At 35.2% G+C, this 22,815-nt stretch overlaps 1 protein-coding gene across 6 annotated transcripts in view; it reads left to right on the plus strand.

Annotated features, from left to right (window-relative positions):
- Positions 1-22,815, plus strand: part of LOC126717812 (sodium/hydrogen exchanger 7-like) — a 72,173-nt gene that overhangs the window by 42,083 nt on the left and 7,275 nt on the right. For 3 of the 6 annotated variants that reach the window (XM_050419724.1, XM_050419722.1, XM_050419719.1), the window contains exons 4-15: positions 3,652-3,729; positions 3,801-3,958; positions 6,154-6,255; positions 6,326-6,443; positions 7,928-7,980; positions 8,057-8,122; positions 9,563-9,607; positions 15,956-16,008; positions 17,432-17,616; positions 20,087-20,134; positions 20,294-20,401; positions 21,333-21,564. The exons of 1 other annotated variant lie outside the window; for it this stretch is intronic. In XM_050419724.1, coding sequence (XP_050275681.1) covers positions 3,652-3,729; positions 3,801-3,958; positions 6,154-6,255; positions 6,326-6,443; positions 7,928-7,980; positions 8,057-8,122; positions 9,563-9,607; positions 15,956-16,008; positions 17,432-17,616; positions 20,087-20,134; positions 20,294-20,401; positions 21,333-21,564 — 1,246 coding nt within the window. Of the gene's footprint in view, positions 1-3,651; positions 3,730-3,800; positions 3,959-6,153; positions 6,256-6,325; positions 6,444-7,927; positions 7,981-8,056; positions 8,123-9,562; positions 9,608-15,955; positions 16,009-17,431; positions 17,617-20,086; positions 20,135-20,293; positions 20,402-21,332; positions 21,565-22,815 lie in introns of those variants that run through there. 2 more of the 6 variants (XM_050419723.1, XM_050419725.1) reach the window with 2 other exon arrangements.

A 22,815-nucleotide genomic window follows, 5' to 3' on the forward strand; every position in this document is an offset into this window, starting at 1 on the left:
TGGATGATAATATCAGTTAGGAATATGGTTGGAAGCTCAAGGTTTTTGTGGAGACAATCCATAACAAATTCGTTATTTAAAACATGTGTTACTGTTTTTTGAGGAAATTTCTGGTCTAAAAATTAACTTAGGGGATCTGAATTAGTGCTGGTTGATAATGTACCAGATGTGGAAGCAGTGGTGCAAATACTAAGGTGTAAGGTTTTCAACCTGCCTCTGAAATAACTAGGCCTACCTTTGGGCTCTATATTAAAATATAGGGATATTTGGAGGCTTATATTTGAGAAGATGGAAAGGAGGTTGGCAGAGTGGGAGAAGTTCAACTTGTCTAAGGGAGGTAGACGTACATGAATTAATAGCACTTTATCAAGTTTGTCTACTTTCTTTCTCTCTTTCCTGTTCCCTCTAGTATCGCTTCGCCCATCTATAAGTTGCAAAGGATTTTCTATTTGGTGGTCTAGGAGGTGAGTTTAAGTTCCATCTGGTAAATAAAAGAAAATTTGTGAGCCAATTTAATATGGAGGTTTGGGTATACGGAACTTGGTATACTTTAACCAATCTTTAATGGGTAAATGGCTATGGCTTGGTATCCTTTAACCAATCTTTAATAGGTAAATGGCTATGGCGTTTTGCTATTGACAAATATGCTATTTGGAAAAAATTAGTGGCTATAAAATATGGTAGCAAGTGGGGTGGTTGAAGGTTGGTACTCATAGAGTTTATCTATGGAAACATATTAGAAGGGATTGGAGTAAATTTTCTAGCTTCATCAAATTTGAGGTTGGTTATTGTTATTTGAGTAAAAGTGTTTAGGGTTTGATAAGTTAACCCTAACACATAAAATATTATTTATATATAAAGGAGTAAAATGATATTACAATTTTCCCTATCCCCCTCAAGTTGGAGAGTATATATCATACAATCCTAGCTTGTTATATAATAAACCCGAACAAGTCTTACATAAAGCTATAGTAAACATATCAGCAAGTTGGACTCTTGTAGAAATATATGGAGTAGCAATTACATCTTCTACTTTCTCCCGAGTAATATGGAAATCTACTTCTATATGCTTAGTTTGGTCATGAAACACATGATTGGAAGCAATGTGAATTGTTGCTTGATTATCACAATGCATATTCATAGACACCTTCACATGATGTGTGTGCCATGGCTCTATCCTTAGCCTTTGCACTAGATTTGGCTACAAATGTTTGTTTCTTACTTTTCCAAGTAATCACATTTCCTTCCAGAAAAGTGCAATATCTAGTAATAGATTTTCTATTTGACGGTGATCCTGCCCAATTAGCATCAGTAAAGGCTTCTACCTGTGGACGACTGTTAGCTTTATACAAAAGACCACGAACTGGATGTGCTTTTAGATACCTCACAATTTGAATAACTGCTTCCCAATGTGAAAGGAAAGGACCTTTCATATATTGGCTCAAAACACTAACTGCAAATGATATATCTAGGCTAGTATTTGTGAGATAATTTAGCTTACCAACCAGACGAAAACATCTCTTAGGATTAGATATAACAGCTCCTCCTGATCTTCATATAGTTTGACATTAGGATCCATAGGGGTCATAACTGGTTTAGATCCTAATAAGCCAGTTTCTTTCAAAATACCAATGCATACTTTCTTTGTGATAAAATGATGTCTTCTTTAGCTTGTGCTACCTCAATACCTAAGAAATAATGAAGTTTGGCTAAATCCTTAGTTTGAAAGGAATTTTAAAGGTATCTCTTCAAATCTTCAATACCCTTCTTGTCATCACCAATGATTAAGGTGTGGGGATGAGGTTCTTAAAGGGCATTTCCTGGAATGTTTGAAATTGCTCAAAATAAGGACGTTGCTGTTGCGGAGTTTATGAATTTGAGTGTAGGCCATCTTCATTGGGACATTACTTTCTTAGATTATTTAAGATTGGGAGGTGGATATACTAGCAGTGTTATCCATCCCATAAAGACTTGAAGGGATGCTGAAGACAAAAGTTGCTGGGTGCCAACACACCATAATTCTCTAAATTTCTTCCTCTTCTTTCTCTCTTGCAACCCAAAGTCATGCCCTTCCTCTTAACTTTTATAAACCCTAAAACCTCAGGTACTTTTTTCTAGCAAATAGCCACAATAAACTCATCAAACCCTAGCCAATTTTGAGTCCTAAAATTTTATCCACAAATCCTTTTAAACCTTAACCCACCTCAAGCACTTGTAGGAAAATTCCTCAATTTTGTCTGTCAAATGCATTCCAGAAAATCTGGAAATTACAAAATACTACCTTTTTGGTAAAACTTAATCAAAACTAAACTAACTACTTTCTAACCTAAGACTCATTAGTAAAAAAAAAAGTGAGCCTATGGATGGTGCTAGTGAATAATTGAATGTCCAAATTGGAAATTAGACCACAATATTTGAATCTTTTGGTATTTAATCTTTTGCTTTTTCCTGGAACTCTTGGCTGCCTGCCTCATATGATAGTGATCCAATGATTTAACTTTTGTTTTCTTTTGGCATCTATATGTGTGATGCCCCAATTTGATTGATTGTGTGATTTGTGTGGGTGTGTGATGAGTTCCACATCGGATATTTACTGGGTAGATTTGAGTTTTATTAACAATTACAAGAACCTCAATTGTGACTTGTCCTTTTGAGGTATAGCGCAGATGTGACTAGTGCTTTTCCTTGGGTTGTTACATAAATTGGTTATTAAAACTTCTTCTTCTTATTAAAAGGAAAAGAGAGTGAGAAAAAAACAAGCAAAGGAAATCTTCCTGCTGTTTTGTGACTAGTCCTTTTGAGGTATAATGCAGATGTGGCTAGCGCTTTTTCTTGGGTTGTTACAATATGGGATAACTAATGTTTGCTTATAAAATGATTTACTATCAGACAATTATAAACTGTTGTACGCATAGCAAAGTAACTTCTAGAGAGTCAATGGCCTTTGCTTCCTATTGGCAATATACTTTGTCTCGGATTGATGAGGAAATTGGCAAGGATTATTTTTTTTTGATAAGTAATATAACTTCATTGAAAAGAGAAAACAATACAAAAAAACCAAAGCACACAGGCAGTGTCCTAAGGAACAGAAAAAACTATAAATCAAAGAAAGAACGACTATCTAACAAATCTGTCAAACAATTAATGAAAAACACCCGAAGCATTTGTCCACTCTAGCAAAGATTGAGGAAAAAACAACTTCATATCATGAGTTGATCTCTCGCATCCTCCAAAAGTACAAGCATTCCTCTTCCATCAAATACCCCACATAATACAATGAGGAATCATACTCCAAATCCCCAAGGACTTATGTCTGCTACATTTATATGACCAGGTTGCTAGAAGATCCACAACATTGCCTTGCATAACCTAATGAACACCAAATAAAGAAAAAACCATATTCCACAACTCTCTAGATTCCATTGGGACTTGTTCAAACCATCATAATCTCAACTTTTATTTGCACCTTAACAGTATAGAACTTTTCAAAGAATTTAAAAAACCCTATTTAGCTCCTTGATTTGTATAATTTTTTATGTACATATATTTACTTGTTTGGAGCAATTGTAACTTCATACAGGTTATCTAATGATGATTTTTAACGTTTTCATAATTTACATGATTTGGCTGGTTTGTCCATTTTTTCTGCAGAGATGCATAGTACAAATGATTTTACTTGCTGGTCCTGGTGTTCTGATTTCGACCTTCTTTCTTGGAGTTGCTTTAAAGGTATCCTTCACCTTGCTGTTTAGACTCCGGTGTTTGTGTCACGTAATCAAATCTGTAATATAATACTGCAGTTCACTTTCCCGTATGACTGGAGTTGGAAAACATCATTGTTGCTTGGGGGACTTCTGAGTGCTACAGATCCCGTGGCTGTTGTTGCTCTGTTGAAAGAGCTTGGTGCGAGTAAAAAACTAAGTACTATAATTGAAGGGGAGTCCTTGATGAATGATGGGTATTTATATTCGATGCTTTACCACTTTTTTCTTGTATCTAATATCTCCCTAGAATTCTGACTGTTTAGCATGTAAAACCAGATGATTGCTTTGTCATATATCTACATACATATATACTGTCCTTGTCCTATAAGTAGTGTCTTACTTTCCTTTTTGGGATGTCTCTAAATGAATGTCAACTTTCAAAAACTCAAACTATTTATTTATCTATGTTTCTCATTTTGTCCTTGGCCACTCAAAAAACTACCAAAACTCTAATTGAAGTTGTGCTTACCTTTGGTCGTGTTGGTAACTTTATTATACTTATTACCATTTCTTAAGTACTTATCAAAAAGGTTATTCCCATTTCTTGTGGGGTTCCTCCGTTGAGTGCTTTAAATACCCCTTGGTGGCTTGGGAAAAGGTTTGCTTATTGCGTGAGTTGGGTGGTTTGGGTATTCGGAATTTGGTGTTGTTTAATCAGCCTTTATTAGGGAAATGGCTTTGGAGGTATGATCATGAAACTACTTATTTGTGGTGGAGGGTCATAGCCATGAAATATGGGGAGGGGACAGGGGGGTGGAGTACTAGAGCTTGTAGAAGGGCTCATGGTTGTGGTTTATGGCAAAGTATTAGTGAAGGTTGGAAAAACTTTTCTAAGCATTTGTCCTTTGTGGTGGGGGATGGTTCTCGTATTCTTTTTTGGCATGATAAGTGGACTGGGGACAATTCTCTTAAAACTCTTTACCCACATATATTTGTGTGTTTAGCCAATAAGGAAGCTTGTATTTTTGAAGTGTTAAGTCCTCTAGTTGGAGATAATGATAGAGTTTGGAGTTTAAGATTTTATAGGGAATTTAATGATTGGGAATTAGCGGCTTCCTACTCCCTTCTTCATTTCATTCAAACTTGGATTCCTAGGGTGGAGGTAGTGACAAACTTTGTTGGCGACTCAATGGAAGTGGGAAGTTTGATGTTTGGTCTTTCTATCATAAAATTCGAAATGTAACTCTTTTTGCTTTCCCTTGGAAGGGCATTTGGAAAGTAAAGGTTCCAAAAAGGGTGGCTTTCTTTATGTGGATAGCAGCTCATGGTCAGATTTTAACTTTGGATAACCTTATGCTCTGTGGTCACACTTTAGTGAATCGTTGTTGTATGTGTTGTTGTAATGAGGAATCTGTGAATCACTTGCTGATTTTTTGTTCGGTAGCTCATTCTTTGTGGATGGATATGCTTCGGTTATTTGGGATTGATTGGGTCATGCCAGGTTTAGTTGTAGATTTATTTTTATGTTGGTATCATTGGCTTGGGAAATATAATTTTTTTTTTTGATAAGTAATAAGATATATTGATAAAAAGGAACACCCAAGTGCACCGGAAGTGAACAAGGGAAAGGAAATCAAATACAAAAATTGCCAGAGTCTAGGAAAACAATAAAAGAAGGGAAAGATTTATTTTGCAAAGCAAACAACCAATCCCTTAAAGTTCTAAAAAAGAGAAGCTTGAGGTTCGGAATAGAGCTCTCAGAATCTTCAAAACATCTACTATTCCTCTCCCTCCAAAGGCACCACAATAAGCAATGAGGAATGATAGACCAAATAAAACCATTTCGATGATGACCAAAGCTGCCTTGCCAACATCGCAGCAGCCCCAAAACAGAGTGTGGCATAACCCAAGAAACTCCAAAAAGACCCAAAACCATAGACCATAGATCCGAAGCAAAAGGACAATGAAGGAGATTGGCGTTCTTTTGAGGATACTAGAAAATCTTTGGCTCAATTGTTAGATTTATGCCATCGGACCTTTTATGATTGGTCTCGGTGTTGGGGTCTCTCGGATTACTCTACACTTATGGATTTTCTTTTATCTCTTAGAATAGTTTAGTGTTGGTTTTGTTTATTTTTACTTTTGTTTCCTCTTTGTTCACTATTGTGAACCTTATGTTTTGTTCTTGCTTTTCATTTTTCAATAATATCTTACCTATCAAAAAAAAGAGAACGGTGCCATTTCAAACCAAGACACTTGATTTGGGATTGAGGAATTATTACTTTATTGTTTGATGATGATGATTACAGTGATGATATAGTTATCATTGCCATCATCATAGTTATCATTAACATTGATTTTAATACTATCATGGATAGTGAGAATCACTTCGATATATTATGTCTTACATATTTGGCCTACTTTGAGTTTGCTTGGTTTCCATGTCCAGGACAGCAATAGTGGTTTATCAGTTATTCTATCAAATGGTCCTTGGACAGAGCTATAGCTGGGCTGCCATCATCAAATTTCTCACGCAAGTCTCACTTGGGGCGTATGTATCACTTATTTTTGTTGCAATGCTGACAAAATTATTTTGGTTATATGACCCTTTGATGGTCCAGTGTAGGCATTGGTCTTGCTTTTGGAATAGTCTCTGTTTTGTGGCTTGGGTTTATTTTTAATGACACGGTGATAGAGATCACACTGACACTTGCTGTGAGCTACATTGCTTACTTCACTGTACGTTCCTTACTGATCTTGGGCACTTCCTTTTCCAAATCCATGTACATTTATTATATTTGAATCTTTGATTGATGTATACAGCATGTTAATGTTGGAGAAATCTGCCAAAAAAATATATTATTCCAAACTGTCTATTAGTTTATTTTTTTATAACTTGTGTCCCACTTCCTAACACTTAGTTCCTGTTTGGTAGCCCTTTTTAAAATTTTATTTATTATTTAAAAAATGCTTAAAAAACTCTTTAACAACCTGTTTTTGAAATTGAAATTAAAAAAAAAAAATTATTTAATGGTGTTTTTTTAAATAAAATGTGTATGGAAAGTTATATTATTTTTTTTTTTAGAAAATAAAAATGTTGAAATCTTGTTTGATAAAAAAAAAAAAAAAATCCACTACATTTTTTCTTTGAACCAAAACCCAAAAGATTATCACAAGAACACAAACACATCAACAATCCCATTCAGTCGGGTATTTTAGCTAACACTGGATGGGCAACAAATTCAAAGTTTGATCTGCAAATCAACCCTTCACAAATCCAAAACTTGGGGTTCAGGCCATCCAGTGTTTAGGCTGATGAAGCTTTGGGCGACAAGACAAAGAAAAGAGGAGGAATTAAATGGAAATGGCGTTATCAGGTGTTGAAGGGGATGTTTACTTTTAAGTCTGCCATTGCAGCAATTATAAAACATAGAAATGAAACTGAAAACATCATTTAGAAGTATTCTAAAAACCAGTTTGCACAGTGCTTTTGAGAATAAGATTTTTCAACAAGAAAACTGAAACACCCGAGCCAAACAGGATTTTGATGTTTTTTTGTTTTTAAGAACCATAAATTGTTTTTAAAAATCGCAACCAAACAACCCCTTAAGCTTTTGGACTTCATGCTTTTTAACACAGTCATTCAATGATAAATGCTTCAGATGGTTCTTTTATTAAAGCGTCACTTGACAGAGAAGGTTGGCTGATTTCTTCTCGGTGTCTATTTCCAAACTTAAGATAATACATTCTTTGAAGTTCAGTTCTTTGCTATATCTGGTTGATGTGGTATGCATCTAGTGACATTTATGAATTTTGTGCCACTTTGTGCAGTAAATTAGCACATGATTAATTAGCACTCACATCATTTCATCACATATAAATTTGTGTGCCACTTTGTGAAGTTATAAAATTCAACAAAGTGAATAATGGAATCAAGACTTTCAATTCGCATAAGTTGAAACTGCCTTAGTAATTTAATATTATAAAGAAAGAAAAGGGAATTTAGTAAGTTAATCTTATAGTTTTTGGAAAATATAATTTTTTTTTTTTTAAATCTAGATAAATCTCTTAGTCTATTCTTTTTCATGGGTTCATGTCTTGATCTAGATTACAAGATATTTTGATCTTTATTATTTATTTTTTTTGGTGGATGGAAATACTGAAAAGGTTTATTTATTTATTTTTTATTTTATTTTATTTATTTATTTATTTTTGTATGATAGGCTCAAGAGGGGGTTGATGTCTCTGGTGTTTTGACAGTGATGACTCTAGGAATGTAAGTTCAATTGTGTCAGAAATTTTCATTGCTACTTGGAATATAGATATCTGTTGATATTAAAATTTGTCAACAGGTTTTATGCTGCGGTTGCGAAGACTGCTTTTAAGGGTGATGGTCAACAAAGCTTACATCATTTTTGGTATGCCTTTGTTGAGGTTATATGTTTTATTGAAGTTGCTTTTTCTGATTTATGTCTTCAGCAGTCTAAGTGATGGGTGGAGTCTTACATAACACACACACACACATAGAGTATTGCAGGTATGTATTGAAATAATATGACAACAATGGATAGAGAAACAAAAGGGAATATTGTACTCTTTTCAGAGACCAGAAATTATCCAGTAAAGTTTGTTTAACAGTCTTTTACCACATTTGGTGACAACAAGGGGCTTATCCCACGTCTTTCCCTTCGAAAGTTATATGGGGGGTTAAGGCTCCTCAGTGAGTTTCCTTTGTATGGATGACAGCTTTGGGGAAAATTCTTACCTGTGAGAACCTTCTCAAGATGGATTACTCTATTATGAGTTGGTGTTGTGTGTGCAAATGTAGTGAGGAGACGGTGAACCATCTTTTGATACATTGTAGTGTGGCATTTGAGTTGTGGAGTTACGTATTCAGGTCCTTTGGGATTTAGTGGGTATTGCAGATAAGGTCTTTTGACCAATTATGTGGGTGGCAGAATGGGGAGCTAATCATTCTTCAGATATCTGGAATTGTGTTCTTTTATATTTGTTGTGGATTATATGGAGGGAAAGGAATCAACGTATTTTTGAAGATGTGGAATGCATGAGGACTTAATTTCTAGCAATCTTCAATAGTTCTTTATATGAGTGCTGCATTGGGTCTTATGGATGGTGATTCTGTTGAATCAATCATAGAGTCATTACATATGTAGATAATTCTTTCCTTTGTAATTCTTTAGGCTCCTTCATGTCATTTGTGCATGAAGTAGTCTCTAGTAAAATTATTCTTGTATAAAAAAAAAATTTAGTTGCTTTGCATCAGCTATGCAAAAAGTAATTGTTTCCTTGATGAATAACAAATGAGAGATTAAAACATGATCTCCCTATTGAGTATTCCACCATCCACCATCTTGGGAACGATCCAGTTCAATGCCTCCATAACTTGGATGAATAAAAGAGATGGAGGATCTCCTTGTCCAACTACTCTAGAAGTCTTACAAAATTCAGTTGGGCACTCATTTGTCAACAATAGTAAGTTGACTGTAGAGTGTAGAATCACTTACCTGTCCCTAAGCCATTGCCTCCCTCTTTAAATAAAGGTTTCTTCTTTTCAATAAATTGTAAAATTCATTTTTTTGGGTATAAATTTTAAAGTTATTTTAATGTTCTAGACCCAAATAAAAGATTTATCCTCAAACTGAATTTTAAAAAATGATAGCTACAGACACTCACAAGAGAATGTATGTGACGCTTTGAGACAGATTTATATTCTTCTTCTTTCTTTCTTTCTTTTTTTTTTTTTTTTTTTTTTTTTTTTTTGTTGATATATATAATGCTTAAATTTTCAATGAGCTTGCATCATCCTCACCTTGATTGTGTTATTCATTGATTTTCAGGGAAATGGTCGCTTATATTGCTAATACGTTAATTTTCATCTTGAGGTAAGAGCTTCATTAATCACTCTTGAAATTTTTACCTTTGATGATGATGAAGTGGCAATGAGATATATGTAGCATTCTGGTTGAGTAAATCCTAATAATTTGTGTGTATGCACTGCAATAGATTTATTTATTTATTTTTAATAAGTAATTGAAAAAGTTATTAAAAAAAGGAAAGGAAATGATCCTCGAGTACACAGGAAGTGTACTAGGAAAACTACAAATAAACTAACGTATACCTAGAAATATTCCAAACGAGAAATATAGTGAGCACTCTGTTGGAAAATTTAGACCCCGGTTGATAGAATTAACAAGTTTTAAACTCAAGTTGTTAATTAGATCTATTATGAATAAACTTAGTTAAAACAAGCAAACATCAATATCATGCACAACGGAAGAGTAAATAAGACAAGATATGATGACTTAGAAAAGCCAATGAAACAAACTAGTTTCACAGTTAAAAACCTGAGGGGAAACCTTCCCGAAAAGCAATTCACTATAGTAAAAAGAAGTTTCTGATCTAGTACAAAACTTTTGTCCCTAGATTGTACAAACTCCTAGATGAACTTACTGCAGAAACCTTTTATCGCTTCAGAACCTCTAAACTCTCTAGTATATGAATGCCACCAACGATGCATGGATCCTAATACGTGACTAAATTCCTTTGCACAAATCCCAATACTTGACTAACTCTAGCAACTTGAAGATGATGTTGGCTGCAAAGTTCTTCACTTCATCAATAATGAAGATCAAGAAGTACTTGGTTACAAAACCCTAAGGCGCAAAAGACACAATAACTTCTTGTAGAGAGAATAAGGCACTAGGTCACTTCCTGCATGTGTTCTCCATATGTAACGATCTTTAAAATAAGCCTTATATATGTCTAGGGTTGTGAGAAAAGAAACCCTACACATACATGTCAGCTAGGACCAAAAATCAGATTTGGAAATTCTAATTTTGTAGATCTCGACAGATTTAGCTTTTGTCAAGCTTTGTTCTTAAATCTCAATAGATATTGTTTCTGTCGAGCTTTAATAAATAACTTTTCTTCACTTGTTTTTGGGTCCAATCTTCATGACTTTAACACTTGACTTGAATAACATGTTTCTTGAAGTTCTAAACCTATCCTAGATCTATCCAATTACAAGTGCATTTTGTCAAAAGATTAGTCAATTATATAAAATATGTCTCTAACACACTCAATGTAGCCATCCAATCATATATACAATGTAGAAACAACAATGATATCTCCAAGGATGAATGTTCAAATCCTTCGAATGTACATTGGATTGCGTTCTCTCCAAATAGGCCACAAAATACATAATGGAATTGCTCCCAAGCTAGAACATCTATAACTCTCTTAGGCATGACCTAAAGGAGTCCAAACAAACAAAGCGCCAAGGGCAATGAATTATAAGGATAGTCACAATGAAGGAGAAGGTGATTTATGGATTCCTCACTTCTCTTGCTCATGGAAATCCACTCTACAATACTGATATTTCTCTTCCAAAGATAATTCATCGTTGTGCGGAAAGCTACTTTTGAGGGAGCCTGATGTAGGAGCATAACCAAAAGTTATTTCAATATTTCATTTTAGATTTTCAGCGGATAATTTTAAATTGTAACGTAGTTATTTGTTTAGTTTAGATTAGTATTTGAGTTTGGTTAGGATTAATTGTTTATCTTTAGTCCCAGCTGATGAAAGATTTTTGTAATATGGTGGGTTTTCCTATTGTGAAACATGAAGTTCAATGTTTGGCTTTGTTTCACCTTCTTGAACAAGGATGTTTCAAGGTGATCGATGATGGGGTGCCTAAGCAACCTACAAACTCAAGGTCACGTGGTCTTAGGGAGCTTAAGGGGCTTATTTCTAATGTTAATTATGATGGTGTCTCTTCTAGGAGTAGGAGCAGAGCTTCTTCGAATGCTGTGGGGGTAGTTGGTAGTTTTAAATGAATTTACGTCTACTTTCTTGGAACGTTAGGGGGCTTAACAATCCCTGGAAGAGATAGGTATGTAAGAATCTTCTAAAAGAGTGGAAATGTGATATTGTTTGTTTTCAAGAAATGAAAGTAGCTTCTATCGACATTGCTTTTGTTCGAAGTTTATGGGGAAGTCCTTTCATTGATTGGGATGCTTTGGATGCTGTCCAGACTTTGGGTGGGGTCTTGCTGGTTTGGGACAAGAGGGTTTTTGAAAAGATGGATGTTATTGTCGGTCAATTTTCTGTTAGTGTCTTATTGAGAGGGGTAGTGGATGACTTTGTTTGGGCTTGTGCCGGTGTATATGGCCCCAATGATGACGGTTAGTGGTCCTTTTTTGTGGGAGGAGTTATTACGGGTGCGCGCCAAGTGGCCCATGGCATGGTGTTTTGTAGGGGTATTTAATATTATTAGGTACCTAAGTGAAAGACTTGGCTGTGAGTCGTTTAGCCCTGTTATGTTTGCCTTCTCAGACTTTATAGAGAGTAATTCTTTAGTTGATTTACCTTTGGAGGGGGCTTCCTTTACATGGTTTAGAGATTCTCGTATCCCCTCTATGTCAAGAATTGACAGGGCTTTGGTTTCTCTAGATTGGGAGGAAAATTTTGAGAATATATCCCAACGGGTGCTTCCTCGTGTTATTTTAGATCACTGTTAGCTTTTGTTGGAAGCTGGTGTTGTTTGACGAGGCCGAAGTGCCTTTAAATTTGAAAACATGTGGCTGCAAGCTGAGGGTTTTGTTGATAGAGTTCAGCAATGGTGGATTGGTTACAGTTTTACGGGCTCCCCAAGTTATATTTTGGCACAAAAGTTGAAGGCTTTGAAAGCTGATTTTTAAAAGTGGAAGAGAGAGGTGTTTGGTGATTTGGCTTTTAGAAAGAAGTATTTGCTGACTGAACTCTTGGGTTTAGATGCTAGAGAGGAGTCAGTGGGTCTATCGTATGAGGATCAGAATTGTCGCATTTAGCTCAAAGGGGACATAGAACATTTGGCTTCTCTTGAGGAGATTTCCTGGAGACAAAAGTCTCGTGCTTTGTTTGTGAAGGAGGGAGATAATAATACTCGTTTCTTTCATAGATTAGCAAATTCCCATAGAAATGCTAATCTAATTAAGAGGATAGAGGTGGATGGTGTCCTTTATGAGGATGAGGCTGATGTGCACTCTTAGCTAGTTCTCTTTTACCAGGGGTTGTATGAGGAAACTAAGGTTCGGCATCCTACTATGGATGGGTTAGAGTTTGCATGCATTGAAGAGGAAGAGAGATTGTCCTTAGAGAAGGAGTTCTCGAAGGAGGAAGTCTTCCAAGTATTAAGGGAGATGGAGGGTGATAAAGCCCCTGGTCCTGATGGTTTCACAGTGGCTTTTTTTTCACAAATGTTGGAGTGTTGTGGTAAAGGATGTCATGGATTTCTTTAATTACTTTCATCGGTACTTATGTTTGAACGGTCTATGAATGCTTCATTTCTTACTTTAATTCCCAAGAAGTGTAATGTTGTTAACATTAAGGACTTTCGCCCCATTAGTTTGGTGGGTAGCGTGTACAAGTTGCTATCCAAGGTGTTGGCTAATAGGTTGAGGGTGGTTTTGGATAATTTTATCTTGAGTCTCAAAATTCGTTTGTTGGCGGAAGGCAGATTCTGGATTCAGTGCTTATTGCAAATGAATGTCTAGATAGCAGGTTGAAGAGCAGTTTACCGTGTGTGGTCTGCAAGCTTGACATTGAAAAAGCTTATAACCATGTGAACTGGGAGGCCTTGTTTTATCTGTTGGGCCAGATGGGTTTTGGGTTGAAATGGAGGGGGTGGATTAAGGTTTGTGTTACTTCTGTCCGTTTTTCAGTCCTGATAAATGGTTTCCTTGAAGGTTTTTTTGGAAGTTCTCGTGGATTGAGACAAGGGGATCTATTATCCCTGCTTCTGTTTCTTTTGATAATGGAGGTTTTGAGTAGACTATTGAAGAAGACAGAGAAGTGTAATCTTATTCGGGGTTTTTAGGTGGGCTCTATGAATTTCGTTGGTGTGAGTATCTCCCATCTGTTATTTGCGGATGACACTATCTTATTTTGTGATGCCTCTAGGGAACAGCTACTGGCCATAAGGTTGGTGCGGTCTTGTTTTCAAGCTTTTATGAGTTTGAAGGTCAATGTTGGGAAAAGTGAGATTGTTCCTGTTGGGGAGGTGAATAATCTAGATGCACTGGCTTATATTCTTCAATGTAGAGTGGGAAGTTTGCCTATGAAATATTTGGGGATGCCACTGGGGACTTCCTTTAAGTCAGCTTCGATTTGGAATCCTATTTTGGAGAAAATGGAGAAGAAGCTATCTGGTTGGAAGCATCTATTTATCTAAGGGTGGTAGGCTCATGTTACTTAAGAGTACTCTCTCAAGCCTCCCAATGTACTTTTTATCTCTTTTTACTATTCCTAAATCTGTGGCTGCTAGAGTGGAAAGTATTCAGAGGAACTTCCTTTGGGGGTCTTCTGAGGGGAGTTTCAAGTATCCCTTGGTGGCTTGGGAAGAGGTGTGTTTATCCGTCGAGATGGGTGGTTTGGGGATAAGAAGTGTGGTATCATTTAATTAAGCTTTATTAGGGAAATGGTTGTGGAGATATGGTCATGAAGTTACCAATCTTCGGCGGCGAGTTATCTCCACAAAATATGGTGAGGGTCAAGGAGGGTGGTGTACTAAAGTGTGCAGGAGGACTCATGGGTGTGGCCTATGGAGAAGCATTAATGAAGGGTGGGAGAGCTTCTTTAAGCATCTGTCCTTTGTAGTGGGTGAAGGCACTCGTATCCGCTTTTGGCATGATTGGTGGATTGGTGATAATACTCTAAAAGATCTCTATCCTGAGCTCTATGTGTGCTTAGCGGTCAAGGATGCTTGTATCTCTGAGGTTTTGTGGATTCCAAAAGGGGATACTGTTAGAGTTTGTGATTTAAGGTTTTATAGAGCTTTTGAAGATTGGGAGCTAGTTGCATCTTATTCCCTATTCTAGCTTATTCAAACTTGTATTCCTTGGGGTGATAGGAGTGATACTTTCTGTTGGCGGTTAAAAGGTGATGGTAAGTTTGACACCCGATCTTTTTACCATGTGATTCGGGGTGCCTCAAATTCTTTGTTTTCTTGGAAGGGTGTTTGGAAACCAACGATTCCTAGGCGAGTGGTGTTTTTTTTGTGGACAGCTGCTCATGGTTGGATCCTCACTTTGGATAATCTAATGCTTAGGGGTTGCCCGTTGGCTACTTGGTGCTGTATGTGTTGTTGTGATGGGGAGTTGGTAGACCACCTTCTTCTTCATTGTCCTATTACTCATTCTCTATGGACCTTTATGCTTCAGGCTTTTGGTATCCATTGGGTTATGCCAGGATCTGTGGTGGGTTTGTTATCTTGTTGGCATCAGTGGCTTGGGAAATATAATTCGGACATTTGGAATTTGGTTCTAGGATGCTTAATGTGGATTGTGTGGTTGGAACGAAATCGCCGTTCCTTTGAGGATAATGAGAAGATGTTGGATGAATTAAAGGTTTTATGCCATTGTAGTCTTTTGGAGTGATCTCATTGTTGGGGTTTTACTAATTGTTCTTCTCTCTTTGAGTTTATGTCTTCCCTTAGCTTAGTTTCCTGATTACTTGTTTTGCTGTGCTGTTTGTTCTTTTATTTCCTGTTGTTCATCATCATGAACAACTTGTATTTTTCTTTATTTTTTCATTAATAATAGTTTTCTGATTACCTATCAAAAAAAGAAAAGAAAAAGAAATTATTTAGGATTATCGGATTAGTATATGAGATTGTTTAGGATTTGTAGTAGGAGAGTTTGTCTTTGTCATTGTGATTCCTGAAAGCTGTAAATAAAGCTTTAGATGATTTCCTTTGTATTTAGACTATGATTATTATTATTCAGATTATTTGCAAAAATTGCATTGCGTTTGTTTGGTGGTGAATCCAAACACCTTAGGTAGGAAGCCTAAGGTCTACGGTAGGACTAATCTAGGTGGGAAGCCTTGGTTGTTCTGCGTCAAAGCTATTTCCCTCTAAATACTTTTCCATGGAAAGGAGTGGTTAGATCCATCAGAAAGAACCTTATAATAGGAATTTACCTAAAAAATACTGCTCTTGGACCAACCCACACATTTCAAGAGTACATTACATACTAGCAGAGGAATACGATATTATTTCTCTAATTCTCCCCTTCAAGCTGGAGCTTATATGTGATATAATAAGCCTAACTTGGAACAAATAGACTGTAGACAATTTCTACGTAATGCCATTGTAAAGATATCAAGAAGTTGGTTCTTAGACTCCAGTTCGAATCTTGTCTCTCATAAAATTTGTTGCTTGCATTAACTGTGCTTTTCTACTGTTTGTGCAGCGGTGTTGTTATAGCTGAAGGCATTCTCAGTGGTGACAATATTTTTGAAAATGGTAGCCCTCATCTATTCTTATTTATGCTATAATATGAACTCTCTATATACTGTTATATACAGGGAGAAGCAAAAAATGAGATTGGTTGGGTGCAAACAATGGAAACATTGGTAACTTGGGTGAAATGAGGGTGTAAGTTGAACTTGGGTTTTTTTTTTGGGGGGGGGGGGGGGTGTGGGGGGAAGGAGTGATGAAATTAGTGTTTGGGTGGGTGAAATATGAATTCAATCTTAAGAGGCAAATTATTTAACTACAAATAGTCTGTATGGTTTGACCATAAAAATTCATTTAGCTGTAACATCTGCTTGATGGTTATTTCTTCATATATGTGACTTAAATCTCAGCAAGTCCTTTGATATTTTGTAAAAGTTGTTTATGTTATTAAATATATTTATATAGTTTCTTTTTTTATGTTTAACTATTTTTTATTATTATTATTTTTCAGTTTTGGAATGTAAATTATAAATGAAACTGTATTTCTGCTACCCTTTGTAGGTTTCCAAGGATGCCTTTAGCTTTTTGCATATATACAATGTGAACATGGTGCTCCCTGAAATAGAGATGCCAGTTTTGTCAAAATTTTTATTTGATAGGGCCCCCTTTTTCCTCTCTTTTATTGACTTACTGATGTTTGTTTGGCTAAAAATAATATATATATATATATATATTTTTTTTGATAAGTGATATATATATATATATATATATTTATATATATAATATTTTCTGTCTCTTCTTTTATGGAAACATGTGTTACACATTATTTGAATTTTCAAGTAGTTTCCTGCTTCTGTGATCTATAATCCATACAATAATGGACATACACTCGAGACAAAAAAGCTATCGTTATAAGCATCCCAATTGTTTGGTAATTAAGATGTACAAAAGGGGATAAAAAGAAAGATTGATTGACAAAAAAAAAAGGAAAAAGAGAATCTACAAGATATAATCTCTCTGTTGAAAATATAAAAGCGTATGGGAATCAATTGTCCAACTTATATTCCTTCTTTATCCTATATAGTTGTTTTCTTATTCATTACTTTATTGTTTATGTACTTAGGTTCTTTATTCTTATGTTGACTGTTCTAGAAATTAACTTTTTCCAGTTGATTTTCTACTACCTTTCTGGATACCAGAAATTCTCTTTTGTTTTATTCTCTCTCCCCTCGCTCCCTTCCTACCTATTTATTTATTTATATTATTTAAAAAAAAAAAAAAAAAACTCCTATCAAAATAGGATTTTAGAAAAGCAATGAAATCCCCAGTGAACAGTGACAGAAACTGTAACTGTTTTAGAAAGAATATTTGTTGCGCCTTTCAGAGAGGATTTTGGCATGTGAAATCTATAACCATTATTGTACGAAGGTCTCTTACTTTTGGTTATGGGTAAATCCATAACTCTTATCACTTATTCTTTTCTCCCCAGGATATTCATGGGCATATCTTATTCTCCTCTATGTTTATGTGCAAGTTTCCCGGTTCATCGTTGTTGGAGTTTTGTATCCCTTTCTAAAGTATTTTGGTTATGGTTTGGATTGGAAAGAAGCTACTATTCTCATATGGTCAGGCTTGCGAGGGGCTGTTGCATTGGCACTTTCCCTTTCAGTTAAGGCAAGTTTTTGAACTATCGATTTGTATTTTATAATTTCAAAACCGTGGTAATTGAGGTTCTTATTATTACATCCTCAAACATTTGGAAATTTCTAGATTTGGTATTTTCTAATCATATTTTGGTATCAATATGCTTATTTGTGTATGGGTTTTCATTGTAAATGTTTTGCAAAATTCTCGAAATAATGATTGTCTGACATAAATTGGTTATTCTACTTGATATTCTTTTGAAAGAATGAAGGTGGGTTTTGTTGAACTGAAAATATAGAATTAGGTTGTGCTTTGGTTATGTTAGAAGTTATTGAAAGTAGGAAACTGACATGGAAACTACCTCCTTTTCTTTTTCTTTATTGCCCTTTTCCCCTCTCTTTTTTTGTGAGAGTATGTCTTTAATTTGGTAAAATGACAAGCATGAAAAAAAACCTCTAGGAGTTGGCACCAAATCTAGGAATTTATGTGAACTCACTTGAGATCTTCACTCACATGAATACAACAACTCTCCTTGGTTGTAGCACCTAAAAAACTTATCTGTAGAAAAAATCTCACGGCTAAAGAAAATCTCATTGTTTTCTTTGTTCTGCACTCCTCCTTTTTCACTCCATGCGGCACTATTTATTTGCACTCTCCAGTCTCTCTCTTTTCTTCTAGAGGCTTGCTCACATGGATTCAAATTCTATTTGAAATAGAATTCTTGTCTTGTGGCTATCTAGGTGTGTCCCACACGCTGTCTACTTGGGCTCTAATAAGATGTGGGCTGGACCCACAACATTGTTAACCCTAGTGGTGTCCTAATCTTTAAGAGTATGGTTACTTTGTCCATAAGTTCAGAAGGAGGTCCATCTTTTACGTAATTTAAAGTTGCGTTTTATATATATATATATATAGCGGCAATCCCAAAACAGTACATCGGTATCAACTGGTACTGAAATACTTCGTTTTCTTGGCCAAACCGAAGCAGCCTTTGGTGGGAAGTTGACTCCCTTTTACAGCAATGGTGATTTTTTTTTGGGCTCAATGCACGTTGAAGCTTCAAAGGACCAATTTATGCTTTGATACCAAATTTGATGCAGAACAAACCAAAACCAAATCAATGCAATATGAAAATTAACGAACAGTAAAAAGAGTCCACTAAGCATGAGAGAAACCTCTAGGAGTCTGCACCTAGGAATCTAGGATTTTCTGGATTCAGCACCAGACCATAGAATCAATTTTAGGAGAAACTTTAGTCATAAAAATAATTTCCCTTGCATAGAGCACAATACTTCGCTTATGTAAGAGTGCTAAACCCTAATTCTAACTTTTATAGGAAACCTTAATTGACTTCCTATAAAAATAACCTTAACTTTAAATAAAAATACTAATAAACTTATTTAATAACTAGGGTCTAAAGTAGAATACAGTTGAACAAAAATTACAATTGACTCCAAAATTAAATAAGTTTAATTTAAAATAAATATTTCCTTATGCATCCCTCATCTTAAGTTAGTTTATTACCAAGAAACCAGAAATATACCATACAAGTTCAAGCATGCCTAGTACCTAAGCTCAACAAATCAACCTCTCTTGAAGGGCTGATAATATTTTCTAGCTCCTCTGTAAAATTCTATTTTTCTTCCTTTTTCCTTCTAATTGCTATCAGAGCCATAAGATTATTCACTTTGATTAATTTTTGCAGTCCTTTCCTTCTCTTTCTGCTTCTCTTTTATATTGCCTTTATCTGTATATCTAGACATTAGTGAACACTTAGGTTGGATACTTGATTTCTAGCCATTTGAATGTCGTTGGGAAGTGTGTGAACTGTGAAGAGATTGGATACAACACAGTTCAATATCGTTTCTCTAACTGTCAAACGTATAGAAAAAGTGATTTACAGAGCATGTGAGTTGTTTGAATTTATTGAAGTGAAAATCAACCATAGGAAGGTGTACCTTGATATCTTGATGTTTAAGGTGTCTAAAGTGCATCAAGAAGTATATGAAGTTTCCTTAAGTTAAATTTCTTTCTTTCTATTTTGGGATATGTTTTAAGGTGTAAGGTTTTCAATCAAGTTACAAAAGGTTTGGACCTGTTTTTGATTGTGGTTTGTGAAAATGCCAAAAGCCAAACTTCTTTAGAAATTCATATTGAAGCCAAAAGGCATGTCTTTTGCCCTGTGAAAGTTCTATGATTTTGTACTCTATTATATTCTTAGAAAATGAGTCAGCATACAATTAAGAAAACTATGCTTAAAACTCTGCTTGGCACACCCTTACCACTGTGGGTCATTAACATAAGAAAAGTCCAACAGCCAATGGTCATTTCTAAAAAGCATCCATGCCAGGCAATTTATTTTGTTTAGAAAAAGCAAATTGGATTTGTAGTTTCTGGTCACTTTGTGTCTATTTAAAGAATTTCAGTGTCCACTTTATGCATTTTTTTAGGCCTTATACAATATGTTGCTTCTGATTGATCTACTATGTGGTTTTTTCAGCAATCTAGTGACAGCTTGCCCGAAATCAGTCCCAAAACTGGAACTCTGGTATGTTTCTGAAGCAAGTATCTTGATTATATCTTTGGTTTGAGAGATTTGCAAATAAAACCATGTCATTTATCTTGGAAGCTGAAGGGGGCTTAAGAAACCAGAAATTAATTTCCTTTATTCATTGATATATTTACACAATCTTTTTCACCTCCACAGTTTGTTTTCTTCACTGGTGGAATTGTATTCTTGACGCTTATTGTGAATGGTTCAACAACACAGTTCATTTTACATCTTTTGAATATGGATAAGCTATCAACTGCAAAGGTGGGGATTTGAATAATTTCAGAGTAGATTTTTTATTTTTTACGGTAGCTAGACCATATAATATAGTATTGCATTACTTTAATTGCTTATTAGCTTCAGTTTTTTCATATAAGGTTATGATGGAATTCCTTTACCTCTAAATATGAGTAATGGCATTGAGAATATCTATAATATGGAGTATGCAGCAGACCATTAACCATCTAAAAACTATTATGTGAGCAACTGTTGAGGTGGCAGCAAAAGACGTACAATATAATAGCACAACCATATCTTTTTTTTTTTTTTTGAGTGTTGTGAGAAGGCCATGCTCATTAAAAGTTGATGATGCCAGAGATAAAAAGTGTTCTCTGTTTTGGGAACCACCAATAACTTCACCGTACCTCCTTCACTGGACCAACAGTGAACTTTGGCAGTCCTCCCAGTGGAGGGGCAGTAGTGTTCCAGGTCCAACAAATCGCCTTTGTTAAAGTCAATTACATCCTATTCAACATGGAAGAGTCGAGGTTCTTTGGTACTGAGGCAAACGTATTTGAATTCACCTTGGAAGAAAAGAATCTAACTTTGAGACTAAGAATATATGAAAGCAGGAGAGTTTTTATTAGATCAGTCTTCTTAGGGCAAGGAAGTTCCAAATGACTTTTTGCGACACTAGTTGATCTAGTGCGTCTAAACTGTCAACTGGAATTTATTAGAATCACTAGAAGTTCAAAATGAGAATATTATTCATATTTATACAAGGGCTTATTCTTGCATGGTAGAATTTTTGATAAACGTTATTAACTAGGACAATATTCTGTATGTTTTGAACAAAGTACATTATTATAATTTGTGCTTGCATAAACAGCATTGTTGGTTGTGGGAATTGGTTTTTTTCTTCTTCTTCCTTTTCTCCCCTTGTGTTTGATGTTTATATTTGTCTATCTTATAACAGAGGCGCGTACTGGACTACACAAAGCATGAAATGTTGATCAAAGCATTAGAGGCTTTTGGTGATCTTGGAGATGATGAGGAACTTGGGCCTGTTGACTGGCCTACTGTGAAAAGATATATCACATGCTTAAATAATTTGGAAGGGGAACGTGTGCACCCTCATAGTACACCTGAAGATAATAATAATTTGGATGTGATGAATTTGGAAGATATACGCATACGCCTTCTGAATGGTAAATTTCTTATCATGTTAGGACTTTTGTTAATAAGTACAAGTTAAGGTGAATTTAATTAAATTATATTTTTATGCACTTTCCAATAAATAAAGTCAAACTGTACAAAAAAATCCAGAAAAATACACAACCAATATAAATTTGTGCATGCACACTAATGAATTATTGACATGTGTATTTTTATTTTAAAGCAATGAGCATTACAGCTCATAATTGCATATTTATTATTCCTAAACTGCCTTTAAGGTATATTAATTATGTAAGTGAATCTGAAACTGATAACAATCTAGATCCTATGAATTTCAAAGATGCACAAAGTGGCTAATGGCATATTTATTTTTATGTTTCATTTTTGTCCTACTAATTGTTTATTGTTTATGCAATGATCTTCAACCATCTAGCATATTTTCTTTGACACGAACTCTAAACTTTCCTTATTTTTATAAAATCTTAGCATATGTTTTGACCTACATACAAATGGACCTTGCTATTGTTTATGAATGAGATTTCATTTTTGTTAGGAGTTAGGCCTAATGTCTTGTAGTTGTACCATGTTGCTGGAAGATGGTCATAGATCTCTATAGGTTGTCAATGTATTAGATCTTTTATTATTTACTGTGTAGCAACAAAAATTGCAGTGTGTAGGCTCCTTGGTCTAGCTGGATACCCCAATGGGTATGGATTTGGTGTTTGTCGCTTTTCAAAGTGGACCATTTCATTGCTTGTAGGAAAACAATAGACAATATTCATATGGCACATCTATTCCTCAGAAGGCAATAGCATTAAATAATTTTTTTCCAGACTGATTATTCAGAGTGTATGTACTGATTACTGAACTACATTGGTGAAGGGCTAATGTCTCTGTTGAGAGGTGAAAGGCAAAGTAAGCAATTGAAGACTACACAAGATTTATGGCATTGAGTAATTGGAGGCCCTTTCGCCTGTGACTTGAGGACACCAAAGTAATTTTATGTAGAAAGGCCCTTTAATTTAGTGATTAGCATCGTCTACAAACAATAATGGTGGCTAAATGTTCTAGAGATAAGAGATTAGAGCATTCACATTAGTTCGTCTAAAATTTTCCATATATTTTAGCATAAAAACCTACTTTTTCTATTTTACATAACCACTTTGCAAAAACTCCCACATCAAATTATCTATAATACACTTTACTTTCTTTTAATAATATTTTTTATTCTTCTTTTATTATATCTCCTACGGTCCTACCAACATCAAAACACTACTCTCTCT

The sequence above is a fragment of the Quercus robur genome, chromosome 3 (genome assembly GCF_932294415.1).
Source record: "Quercus robur chromosome 3, dhQueRobu3.1, whole genome shotgun sequence".
Taxonomy (NCBI): Eukaryota; Viridiplantae; Streptophyta; class Magnoliopsida; order Fagales; family Fagaceae; genus Quercus; species Quercus robur.